Source organism: Parasteatoda tepidariorum, chromosome 9, assembly GCF_982258835.1.
Source record: "Parasteatoda tepidariorum strain Cologne lab strain chromosome 9, Ptep-v5.0, whole genome shotgun sequence".
NCBI classification, from domain to species: domain Eukaryota; kingdom Metazoa; phylum Arthropoda; class Arachnida; order Araneae; family Theridiidae; genus Parasteatoda; species Parasteatoda tepidariorum.
The window spans coordinates 69,383,895-69,396,445 of NC_141763.1; the positions used below are offsets into that span (position 1 = coordinate 69,383,895).

The 12,551-nt window shown below is 28.1% G+C and overlaps 1 protein-coding gene and 1 long non-coding RNA gene across 2 annotated transcripts; one reads left to right on the forward strand and one right to left on the reverse strand.

The window, feature by feature from the left end:
• Window positions 1–212: 212 nt before the first annotated feature.
• LOC107438434 (uncharacterized) lies at window positions 213–6,123 on the reverse strand. The gene is made up of 3 exons (XR_001583366.4): window positions 5,962–6,123; window positions 3,383–3,580; window positions 213–462 (listed from the first exon to the last, which is right to left on the reverse strand). It is a non-coding gene; the product is annotated as an uncharacterized LOC107438434 (long non-coding RNA).
• Window positions 6,124–8,880: 2,757 nt separating this feature from the next.
• Window positions 8,881–11,161, forward strand: LOC139426749 (speckle-type POZ protein). The gene has a single exon (XM_071186630.2). The coding sequence runs from the start codon at window positions 9,060–9,062 to the stop codon at window positions 10,515–10,517; it is 1,458 nt and encodes a 485-aa protein (XP_071042731.1). The 5' UTR covers window positions 8,881–9,059; the 3' UTR covers window positions 10,518–11,161.
• Window positions 11,162–12,551: the final 1,390 nt, after the last annotated feature.

Sequence of the window (12,551 nt, forward strand, 5' to 3'; positions counted from 1 at the left end):
GGAACACAATTTATTATACTTGTTTTTATAAGTCTTTTTGCATTTTAATTTTTCTTATACTAGAAATTAGTGCACTGAATAGATTTTTTCCCTGTCAAATATCATCTTATAATTATTTAACTTTCTATTTCATGTGCATTTATCTTGAAATATTGTACGGTTGTGTAATTTTAAAAATCTACGAATTTGAAGAAATATATTGATACAAAAAATTTTGGGTCACATAATGTTTTATTGAATTTACTTACTAAAATACACCATGAATATTTCAAAGGATTAATATGTGATAAAACAAACAAAATTTTAACGAAAAAGCGTAAAAACAAGCAAAATTTTTTACAAAAAAAGCGTTATTTGTATGCTTTTATTATTACTCTATTTGTTTATTCTTCAACCATATAGGCTCTTTAAAGCAAATTGTAAAATGATTTTGTTCTTCAAAATGGAATGTTCTTCATTTCTCTGAAATAGAAAAAGAAATACACATTTAGTTTTAGTACTTCGTCCCAAAAAAACATAATAATTAATAGTTATTATAACTATTATTAATTTAGTAAGGGTTTTTTAATTTTTTAAACGATTACAATTTCAATAATAATTTTTATATGCACATTAAGGTAATCATGTTTTTATAATGATTTAAAGCTAGCACATGGTGCATTGACAAACAGCACTGATAAATGACCATCATAAGATTCTAAGAATATAAAGGATTATGTTATTATGGAACACCTGGTATATTAAAGAAATCACAAATAAATAGTTTCTTGTTCATCTTTAAAATTTTTCAAAAGAATCTAAAATTAAATAATATATTTTTACTATAATGCTATGAGATGTAATTCATATATTTAATTTATTTTAATACATATTAATTCAATTTAGTCAAAATTATTTCATTTAACCAAATTGTACTTTAAAATAAATCCAAATTCCGTAAAAAATAAATTTTTTTGTAAAAATAAATAAATAAATAAATACTTCTATAATGTTGTAGATTGAGAATAAAAGAAATTGCAAAATTGATAAAAAGAAATCGTAAAATTGCTAATTAATCAATAATTTTAATTACGTTATTCTGAAAGGAAAACTCTTGCCAAAGAAATGATAATAAAAAAAATTATAATTTTCTTAAAGATATTTAAGCTGATCATCAGTTTTAAAGTCCAGACAATTCTTTTCAGCAAGATAATATAGATATTGCTTCGTGTTTAATAAATAAAAACTACCGCCTTTTTTTTTATTTTCCTTAGCAAAAAGCTTTTCATAACATTTTCAATATCTTATCATTTAGATATAATTCGAAAAACACATTATAAAATCATCTCAGCATTGATAAAAATCATTCTTTTATTATTCTTTATTTGACAAACAAACCCTTTTTCTTTTCAGATTTTAAAGTAAGAATTTTCTTTGATTTTTTTTTTTTTTATATTAAAGGCACTGTTGGCACTTATCCCGCCATTTACAATCAACGAGTACATCAACTGGGAATTTTATTACTTTTTTGCACAATAGGTAATCTGGGAATTGGAGAATACCTCTGGTAAAGGACATGATCGGTTTATGTACGTTTTTCCCCCTGCACTCAAAAAGAGAATGGAAGCATATTCAGAGACATGAATTTCATATGTACTTTCTTCAGTTGCATAATAATAATAATAAACCAAATATCTTTATGGGCTTCACAATGGGAATTTCTTTCCTACCTCTTGGTAGAAAAAGAAAGATAAAAAAAAGGGAATCTTTTATGAAAACTACATAAAAATATAACTTCTGTCTGGAATATTAATTTAATCGTAAATTTTTATTGCATGCAAAAAAAAAAAAAAAAAAAAAAAACATTTTTTGATCACATCGATAGGCCATTGCAAAATAAATTTGTCCTCTTTAGTTAAAATTATAGTGATTTAAAAAAAAACACTTTCCTCAATAAAACCAGCTACCTAATATTAAATAAATAATCCTAAGAAACTGTGTAACGGTAAGATATTACTTGAATAAAAGCTTCAATCGCTTCAAAAATATACCAATTGAAGTAACTGTTGACGTGTTCAAAAGTACCGGCACTCAGGATGCCGGTACTTTTTATCGGAAAATGTTGCAGAACAAAAAAAGAAGAAAAACTGATAGACCATAATTACTGTAAAAATTATGGTATAATACTCTAAGGTGAAGATGGATTTTACGGATGAAAGTGTAGGAACTTTGTTGCGTAATTTGATCCAGAATGCTTTACAGTGCTTAAAAAGTACCAGCACTCAGGATGCCGGTACTTTTTACCGGAAAATGCTGCAGAAAAAAAAACTGATAGACCATAATTACTGTAAAAATTATGGTATAATTCTCTACGGTAAAGATGGATTTTACGGATGAAAGTGTCGGAGCTTTGTAGCGTAATTTGATCCGGAATGCTTTACAGTGCTTAAACTATTTGTATCGATTTTAAGATCGACGAGGTTTTTTCAAAACCTCATCTGTTTTTAAACTTTCTGGACACTTTTGGACTTATGGATTTGGTCTAATTGTAATGGACCTCTTGGGGATTAGAAAAAAACAACAACAACGAACTATTTAAAGAGGAATTAGTTTTTAAAATAGTCATTTTCGGCATAAATTACTTTACTAATGAAGTACTCTTTTCATAACTGTACTATTTGAAGTTATTTTTAATATTTTATCTGATATGAAAGGTGGTATCTGGTATATACGGTATATCCTAAATCAGAGAAAAATATTCTAGTGAAATTACCATACATTACGAAATCCGCAATAATAAAACCAAAATATATGCTATTTATACTATTCATTTGACAATTTTTCCGTTCTTGTGAATTAAGTCCCGAGAATTTCGGTTTTTAAATTATGGTTCTTATTACCGCACATTTAATAAAGAATACAAAACTGAAAAATAAATTTAATTGAATAATTAGTTTTTAAACTATGTTCTAAGTTATCATGAAAGATTACCGAATTTTCCACTTGTATCAAATTTGTTACATATTAAGCAACCATATTTTATTGTTAATTTTACCAAAATAATTAACGTGCTTCGGTAATAATTACCGAGCTTTTTGGTGTTTCCATAGAGCCAGAAACACGGTAATTTTACCTTATCTCATCGAAAAGTCAAGATGAATCATTTCTTAAAAAATGCCGTTGTCATAAACACAATATTAGTTGCTTATTTGCATAATTATACTATTTATAGAAGTTCGTTACCATTTGTAATGATAAAGGAGTCATAAAAGTTTGGCTTATATTTTGTTAAGGATTCTAGATCAAGAGTAGTCAATAGTAAACAGCCTGCATATTTTCGAAATATATCTTGCGTTTGCTTTTGCGAAAAGCATTTCTGATCTAGATACATAATTTTACTTACTTAGATCTTTGAGGTGAATTTTATACTGCCTTATCTTTTGTAGAGGAAGTAGGGAGAGGCGTATGCACCATAAGTTGTTGGGTAATTGTAGTAGCTGTAGTAGTCATATGGGTATCCTCCTCCATAATAACCCCCGTAGTAGTAGGGTAATGCTGAAACTGCTGAGAGGAGAGCAAAGAAAAGGAAAAAGATAGCGACCTAAAAGTAAAAATAAATAAATAAGTGAACTAAAAAGTAAGAAGAAAGAGAAATAAATAAATAATTTTGAAAGCATTAAAAAATTGCTCACTTGGAAGAATTATACATATTTTTAAAATTATTATATATATATATATATATATATATATATATATATATATATATATATATATATATATATATATATATATATATATATATATATATATATATATATATATATATATATATATATATATATATATATATATATATATATATATATATATATATATATTGGAAATTAATTAATCATGTTCTACATAAACCTGAAAAATTTACAGTTGCTCTTGTTGTTACTTAGCCTCCTAGTGTAGGAAAGCCTACACCAGGTCCAAAAGACTCAGTCACCTGAGAACATCGAAGATCTTCTCCTGCTCAACAAACAGCTGTCTCTAGGAGGCTCCTAAACAATTAAGAAGGTGAGCAGGACTAGAGTGCCTGTATTGAACAGAAGCAAGAAGAAATTTTTTTTAACCATTCTGAAATCACATGCATTTCAAGTGACCACTTCTGAATCTTGCCAAGGCCGATTGTAAATTCCTGAGACCGCAGCAAAATTTAAAGTTAAACAAGTTTTCGATTAGAAACCTCAGGGCAATAGAAAAAGAGGAAGACCTAAAAATACTTAGAGCAGGATGATTGTAAGCGAATTGAAAACAATAGAAAAGACATGAAGAGATACAAAATATCTGACCACAAATGGAATGGAAATGAGATGGAAAGTGAGATGATGATGGAAAGCTATGATAGAAGCCCTATGCTCCAATTCGGAGTAAAGAGGAAAATGTATGTGTATGTAACGTAAAAAGTAACGTGACGTGAAAAGTATAAATAAAATATAGTCTGATGATCTAGTAGATAAGTAGTTTTGCACTGTTTTTAGAATAATGTATTCTATATCGAGAAAATTTTTCTTATTTTTTCAATTTCTTATTCCAAAGCAAATTATTATTATTATATTACTATTATATTATTATTGGTGAATATCTAAGCAGATTCTAAAATATTTTCAATATAATTTTAATTTAAATCATATAATACGTAAGTTCTTATAAAAGGAAAAAGTGAATATGAAATACACACTTTGTGAGTATGTATCGGATATTTTATCAGGTGAGAGATGAAATTTCGATAGATCGGTGTATTTTATCGGGATGAGATTTATATCAGACTCTGACAATATACTTTATATTTAAATAGTATTTTTATATGTGTAAATATTTCAAATTAATAATACATGCGTGAATTCCTTTCTTGGCATTATTTTCTTTTGCTTACATTTTTACTATCATATTCATAGACAAAATTTTAATGAAAATAAATAATACTTTTTTTTCCAAGTTGTTAAAAAAGTGTAATGTAAACTTTAAACATATAGATATTAAATTTCTAGGAGCAAAAAATTCAGTAAGTAGCTGATATCTACAATTGTTTTCTAATTTTCAATTTCAACATTTTGTTTTTAATAAGATGTGTCATCCCATTTATGAAATCAAACATTTTTAGTAACAAGTAATCTACTGTAATGATAGTCCATAATTTGAAAGATAATCTTTAAAGAAAATCTTTTAAGGAAAATATGAATCTTTTAAAGGAAATATGAATGAAAAGTGTTCCTAAACTTTGACATTAGGATAGTCAAGAACATAAATCCTGCATTTTTAACCATTTCTATTAGAGTTTTATTAACACTTTATCTCTTATAATTTTTTTTTTAAAAAAAAGGGAGGGATAATTTGCTTGTGACATGTTAGAAAGTATTCCACTGTAATAATTTGTACATGCAAAATTCGAAAGTTTATTTCAATGGGCTTCTTTTAAAAAATATGAAAGCAGAATTTTCCTAAACTTTAGCTTCAAGCATTGATGTCATTCATTGTGGCATGTTAGGATGTATTCACCTATAATAATTTGCGTGCGAAATTCGAAAGATAATTTTAACGCAATTCTTTTAAAAAACATAATCGCGGAATTTTCCTAAACTTTAGCATCAAGCATCAGGAGTATAATCGCCTATTTTTTATGTAATTTCGTTTAGTATTTTAACATATTAGCTCTTATCATTTTTCTTAATGTAATGTATTTGATTACTACAGATTAAGGAAATAGAATAATGTGAGCTATTAACATTAGCTTAAAACTTTTACATCAGAGTACAATCCTTATATAGGAATAGAATTTTTCCATTTTCAAAAATAATTTTTTGCAAGCATTTTTTCTAGACTCAAACAACTTAAATATTAGTTTCGTCCAGAATTTATAAAAATATAGATATAATTGATTTATAATATAAGTGACCATTTCTCCCAAGTACTGCAAAAGAAAGCATGTTTACTTACTAAGGTCTTCATGTTGTCAGGTAGTAACTGACTTCACAAAAAAAAATTTACTGAATATAGCAGGCGATGAACACCAAAGCACCCAAAAAGCTTATGTGACATAAGATTTCCTAAGCACCCTTTCTTTTTATACCAGCAAAAATGACCTTGCAGCGTTGCATTAGGGGTCATCATTTTGCACAAATTTTCAGCTCATTTTCTCAGCCCTGCTGTTTCATAAATTCATTTTGTAAGAGTTATTTGTGGAAGAACAATCATATTGATATATGATTGCTGTGGAAAAACCTCTAACTTCATAAGCGCTCTCTTGAATTCAAGGTATGCACAATACAGGCGTGCGAAATGAGTATATCTCTTATTCAAAGTCATCATAACGTGTCTGCGAGCTACAAGCTTCGCCTATTGTTTTCGGTCGTTTGTGTAATTCTCCTTTATTTATTATCAATTTCATTTGCTGATGTTTAACTTAACACTCGTCTGAGATCTTGCAAAATCTCTCTTTAGAAGAGAAAGTGCTAATAATTATTGCTACAATATTCTAAAGGTGTATTTTCGTGATATCGTCTGCTACTCCGTTATCGAAGCGTGAATTAGTAGAGGCGAATAAAATTTGTATTTGTTCTTAAAATGTTATTCTTTGACATTCAAATGGCAGTGTTAATTCAGAAATAATGTGAGTTTTACAAAGCACGATTTTTATTATGGCCGTCTGATTCATTTGAAAATGGCAGACAAACGATGACTAAGAGGTTATTCAACTATATAAATATTTAAAATTCGTTTAGTTCTGATGAACTAAAATGACAAAAGATTCTTCTTTAAAAGCTGATCAATCAGAAAGCTGAGTCATTTATTTATCTTTTCGTTTGTCTGGTAATTCTTCGTAGTATTTAAAATGTTTTTAAAAAAGATCGTTCACGTGGTTTATACTGGGGCCCTTTTCAAATGAGTGTTAGGTCATTTATCCTGATGGGAATGCTTTTGAGGATGGTATTTATGCCAAATTATGAAATAAAAATTATTAAATTTTACAAAGATGGAATTCAAATCCATTCAAAGCGTTTAATATGTAAATAAAGTATTAATAAATCCACTTTTTTATGCATTATTTTGCGAATAGCGTTTAATTTGCAAAAGTAACATTTTATTCAAACCTACTTTGAACCTAATTTACTTTAAATACTCTTTTATAAAGAGATTTTGAAAAAGAAATTTTTTAATCATTTAACAGGAAATACTAAATTGTAATCTGATAGTATAAAGATTTGTTGCTTAGATATAATTTTAGTAATCCGTGCTCATTTGTAATATTAAAAAGAAACGCTACTGTATAGCATTTTTAAAAAAAATTCATTTTTTACATATTTTGATAGTGGGCAACCAGGAAACATTATTCAGAAAAGTATAAGCTTAAACTTATACGAATGAGAGGGAATTTGCACATTTCATAGTAAAGCATATATGGATGAAATTAAGATTAGTTTCTGCAAACTTAAAATGGAGTTTTCTGAAAAGGCTTTCTCACTCTGTAATTTATTTAAACATTAAATAGCATTCACATAAGAAATAGTTTTCCAATCTTAATTTAATTGCAGTTTTTTTTTTGATTAATTGAAAACTTAAACATAGGCTTTAAAGAACACTTTTTATTTAATGTGCTACCATTTTATTAAAAAATGTGATGGATATCAGACATTACATAAATAATCTACAAGCTGTTTTACTTTCAAGAAAATCAGATAAAAGTTGTAAGAAATTGTATACTGCGGAAAAGAAACACGCTATTAATTTCTCATAGTTTATCATGGATTATACTAAATTTAGTTTAAAACGTGTAAAAATAAATGTTCTTTTTAAAAAAAATGATTCTTTGATTTATAAATCTTACTGTAGAAAACAACTTTAAGCCACTTTTTAAAAAGTCTTTAATACAATAAGGTATCTGAAAATTGTAAGTGTTACATGTTCAAAAGAAAATAATGCTAACATTTAGTAGTATTTTTTTTAATAAACTATACAGGTATAAGACAAAATCAGAGCATTTTACTGCTATCCTGTGGCATTGTAGCATAGACACTTTTTAATACATATCACCTCTTTTTCGAAAATTGAAAACTTTAAGCGTTAAAAAAGGTAGCTATCCTTAATAATGTCAGACATTTTCTTTTGAAAGATTTCTTAAACTGCGCTAAACTTTATAAGGTTCATTTCAAAAATGAAGAAAAAAAATTCGAAACAAAATTTAGAAACAAACTGAAATAAAGAAATTCTCAAATGCTATAAAACACTCAGAATCTCCATTTATCTGTAAAAAAATAATAAAATGCTCATGGGGTGCATTTTTTTTATACCAAAAAAGCAGCGATTGAGTGGTGCTGGCAATCAATATTTTAATCGCCATTTATTATATTTAGTTGCCCCGTGTTCGGTAGCCACCGTTAATTTTACCCTACATGTACAAGTAAAACATTTTATATCGAAATCTTAAAATTTCGAAGTTCAAATTGAGTCCTTTAAGCAGATATAATTTTTAATCGAAAGCGTGAAAATGGTTGGTTGGTTAAAAATGGATTTAGATCGCTGAATCCATAACTAAATAAAAAATAAAAAATGTAAAAAAAAGAAAGAAAAACCTTTAAATAAAAAGTTATTTGTTTAAAATTGACTGTTTTAAAATGTGTTATTTGTAACTGAAAATCAAGTAATGACGTAAGAGCTGAGAACTAAAGATTTAAAGTTAAGATAGTAAAAACAAATTAAATGCATGTACAGGCTGACAACATTGTATTTTTATCTATCTTAATTGCATTTTTCAGATAATATTTTCGAGACTTTATATCTTTTGATGTTATCGGAGTGAGTAAAACAAAACTGAGAGAGGAAAAATATCTTGCATATTATCTTTTAACATTTCCCAAAGGAATAAAGAAAACATTCGGATAATAATTGCGAAATAAGGTTATCTTTTATTTGACGCAAAACTAAACATAGATAAACTCAAAGGTTTCGCGCTATCGGTGTTATGAAAAAGCATCAAGTGTTTAATTATTTTTTTTACTGTTTTCTTAAAACTCAACATATTATTTGGACATTTCAAAATGTCGGAACGGACTGGTAAAGACGATTTTATTTTCACGTGGATTATTGAAGATTTTTTTAGCAAAAGTGATTTGCTCATAAGTCCGGAATTCACCATTGAGTCACTCCAAAAAACTGTGTGGTGTGTAGAATTGTACCCAAAAGGCTTGCATTCAGACAAATCTGTTGATTTATATCTACGGAGAAAAGATGACACAGGACCCCAAAGCATTACGGTAAATTACGCCATTTCAATAATTGCAGCCAATGGAATCAGTGTTTTGGATACAACAGCTGATTACCAGGTATTCTTGAAAAACTCAACTCTCAAAATACCCAAAATATGGGATAAATCTGATTTACTGAATAAAACGAATAAATATTTACTCGATAACGCGCTTACTATTCAGTGGCGTATGTGGACATGTTTTGCTCCAGAACCTGCTTACAACAGATGCACCGCTGTTACTCGATCAGAAGCAGAAACTGCTTCATTCAAAAAAAGCATTAAAAACTTCAGTGCATTTTACTCAGGGCATAGAGTGACTATACCTATACCTTTGAATGGGAAATATGAAATGATTTTACGGATGGAAAAGAGTGGTTTTGGCGAGTGCCTCGTTATTAGCGTGAGAAAAGGGGATGAATCCCATCAACGTTTATTTTGTAAACTATCTCTCCTAAGTTCTGCTGGCATTCCTTTGGCGACCAAAGAAGAGGAACACGTTTTCAATACTGGGAAAAAATCAGAATGGAGCTTTCCACCTTTCACGGAGTTTGAAGAACTGAAAGCGGTTAGTACTTTTTTAAGGAATGATACTTTGTGGTTGTATTGTGAAATGGCAGTTTTTACTGACAAAGAAACCTCAAAAATAACAGAAAAGAGATATGTTCCATCACATGAGGAATCGTCTGACAAAATGGCACAATTTAGAACTCTAAGTAATGATCTGAGTATTGCTTACAGAGTTAGCAAGTTTACCGATGTAGAGTTAGTTGTAGAGGGTGAATCATTTTACGCCCATCGTTTTATTTTAAGTGCAAGATCATCTGTCTTTAAAAACATGTTCCAAACTGATACGTTTAAAAGTAAAAATGGCCGTGTTGAAATAACTAACGTGGATGTAGAGAGCATGGACGACTTTTTAAAATACCTTTACACAGGATCATTAGATGAATTGGACTTTGATGATGCCATCAAGTTATTTGTTGCTGCCGATAACTATATGATTCCGGAGCTAAAAAAGGAATGTGTGACTCGTCTAAAGAAAAATGTGACGCCTTCGAACGTCTGCGATCTCATGAATCTTTCTAAAACTCATCAAGATGAAACACTAAAATCTGCTGTGGAAGACTGTTTATATTCTCATGCAGATGAGATTTTAGCTTCGGAAGAGTGGAAGAAACTTGTGATAAATGACGTTAGCTTAGCCACTGAAATGTTGCAGAAATTAACCACAAAGCAACGCAGCTATTAATTGAAAAGAAGCTTGTTCCTATACATTGGGAAAATGGGCTAATTTAGAGATTTCTGTAATGGTTAATGAATTACCCGTTCGAATATTACGTTTTCCATTATGGTGTAGAATTATTTAAGTTCAAAAGTTTATCATTTGCTCACTGAGTTCAAGATTTTCTTATTTGTGTTGCCATTGTGTCCATCACTTGCTCATTAATTTAAAAGGCAAAAATCACTTGTTTAAATAATGTGTTTCAGGGTTTAAATGTAAAGGTAAAATTGGTGTAACGCATATCAGAAACTCATACTTTTCTTAACTTTATTAATGAATGGTCATATGAAGATTTAGACTTTAAAAATGTTATTAAATTATTTGCTGCAGCTGAGGAATATGTCATCAACTCTTATTAGATATTATCAAATATTCCATTATAGCTGGCTTGATTTTTCTTAATTTTTATAAATCTATATTGTTTATTATCTATACATTGAGTACAAGGTAATCAAAAATATGACATTTAATCATATGTCTATATACTTCGAAATTATTTGAATTAAGTAAAGAAAACTTGCAACCTTTTAACATGCAATCTATATTTCCGGATTTTTCAATGTTTTCCTTATGAACATATGAAATTAAAGTTTTTTTAAAAATTCTGTCACAACTTTGGAATTTCGATTATTAATATTTTAACGATATTTCTTTATGAATTCTGCATATTTTAATAAAAAAATCATTTTAATCTTTTATTTTAATATTTCTAATTATAAATTATACTTTTACGTTTTTATGAAAAATAAATGTATAAATAAATTTTTTTTGCATAACTATAGCGATATATAAGTAGTACAATATCTTGATATTGTGGTACAGCCAAGATCAAATTCATAGACGTTTTTTGAAGATTTTTCGCCAATAAAAAAAAAACGAAGCAGTTTAAACATCTTAAACTCGAAGCAAAGTTATTATTTTAAACTCTGTATGCTTGCTGTAAGGAATTATCAGGCCTTCAGAACTGACAAATTACTTAAATATTAAAAAAATATATTATAACCGTTTTTTAAATAACTCCGTTTTGGCGAGATTTTTCCACCTACAGGAAAGTTATTAAAATCAATGATTAATTTTCAAATTTCGCGAATTTTCTGAAGCCCAAGTAATGCAACACTGGTGTAAATTTTCAAACGTTAAAAAATTAAATTATTAACACTTTTTATAATTACAAAACTGTGGCTATTCTTCATTTTTATATTTTTCACTATTTTTTGCTATGTAAAGAAAACGCTAGCTAAAAATAAGCAAACAATTAACCTGACCGACGAAAGTAACTGTTACAAATTTTCATAATCAGCATCGACAACGCTATCTAAAAATAAGCAAAAAATAAATTTGATCGTCTTGAATACCTAATATAATCTCAATCTTACATTGCTATTTTTTATTTTATTTTTTAAAAAAACATTACTTCATGTGATATGATGATAGAGCTGCGATTCAAACATTGTTATTATTATCATTGTTTGCAGGGCATTTAAAATGTTTACAGTTACAATCGACACTATTCGATCAGATTTGGTAAATTTGGAAACACTTTTAAGTAACTATTCTTTAAAATAAGATACGTAAAAAATGATTTTATGCACATTATATTTTATACAAATTAATTATATTTTTAATTAAATGTGATTAAAAATCAAGGTTGGCAAGTTTCTGCCGAAGTGGTTAAAACCACTGGTAGAAACCGGTTAAAACCGGCATGGTAGAAACCCATTTCTGCCACATTTGTGGCAGAAACTGGTAGAAATTCAGAAAATGACATAAAAGTAAGTACTGAGATTGACATACAATGGATAATCCATAGAAAAAACAATTAAATGTTAAACAAAGTACAATTTATTTACAAAATTATCACCATTCAAAATCAAATATTACATTGTTTGCACTCTGCAGTAATCTATAACAGAAGACAAGTTTTGATGCAGTTTCTAAACCTAAACAATTTCTCAATTTGCCTATGCACGAACGAGAAATTTGAGAAGATTCTCTCAAGTC

Bases quoted from the DNA above. Each gene is read 5' to 3' on its own strand.
- LOC139426749 (XM_071186630.2), top strand. From the start codon at position 9,060: ATGTCGGAACGGACTGGTAAAGACGATTTTATTTTCACGTGGATTATT.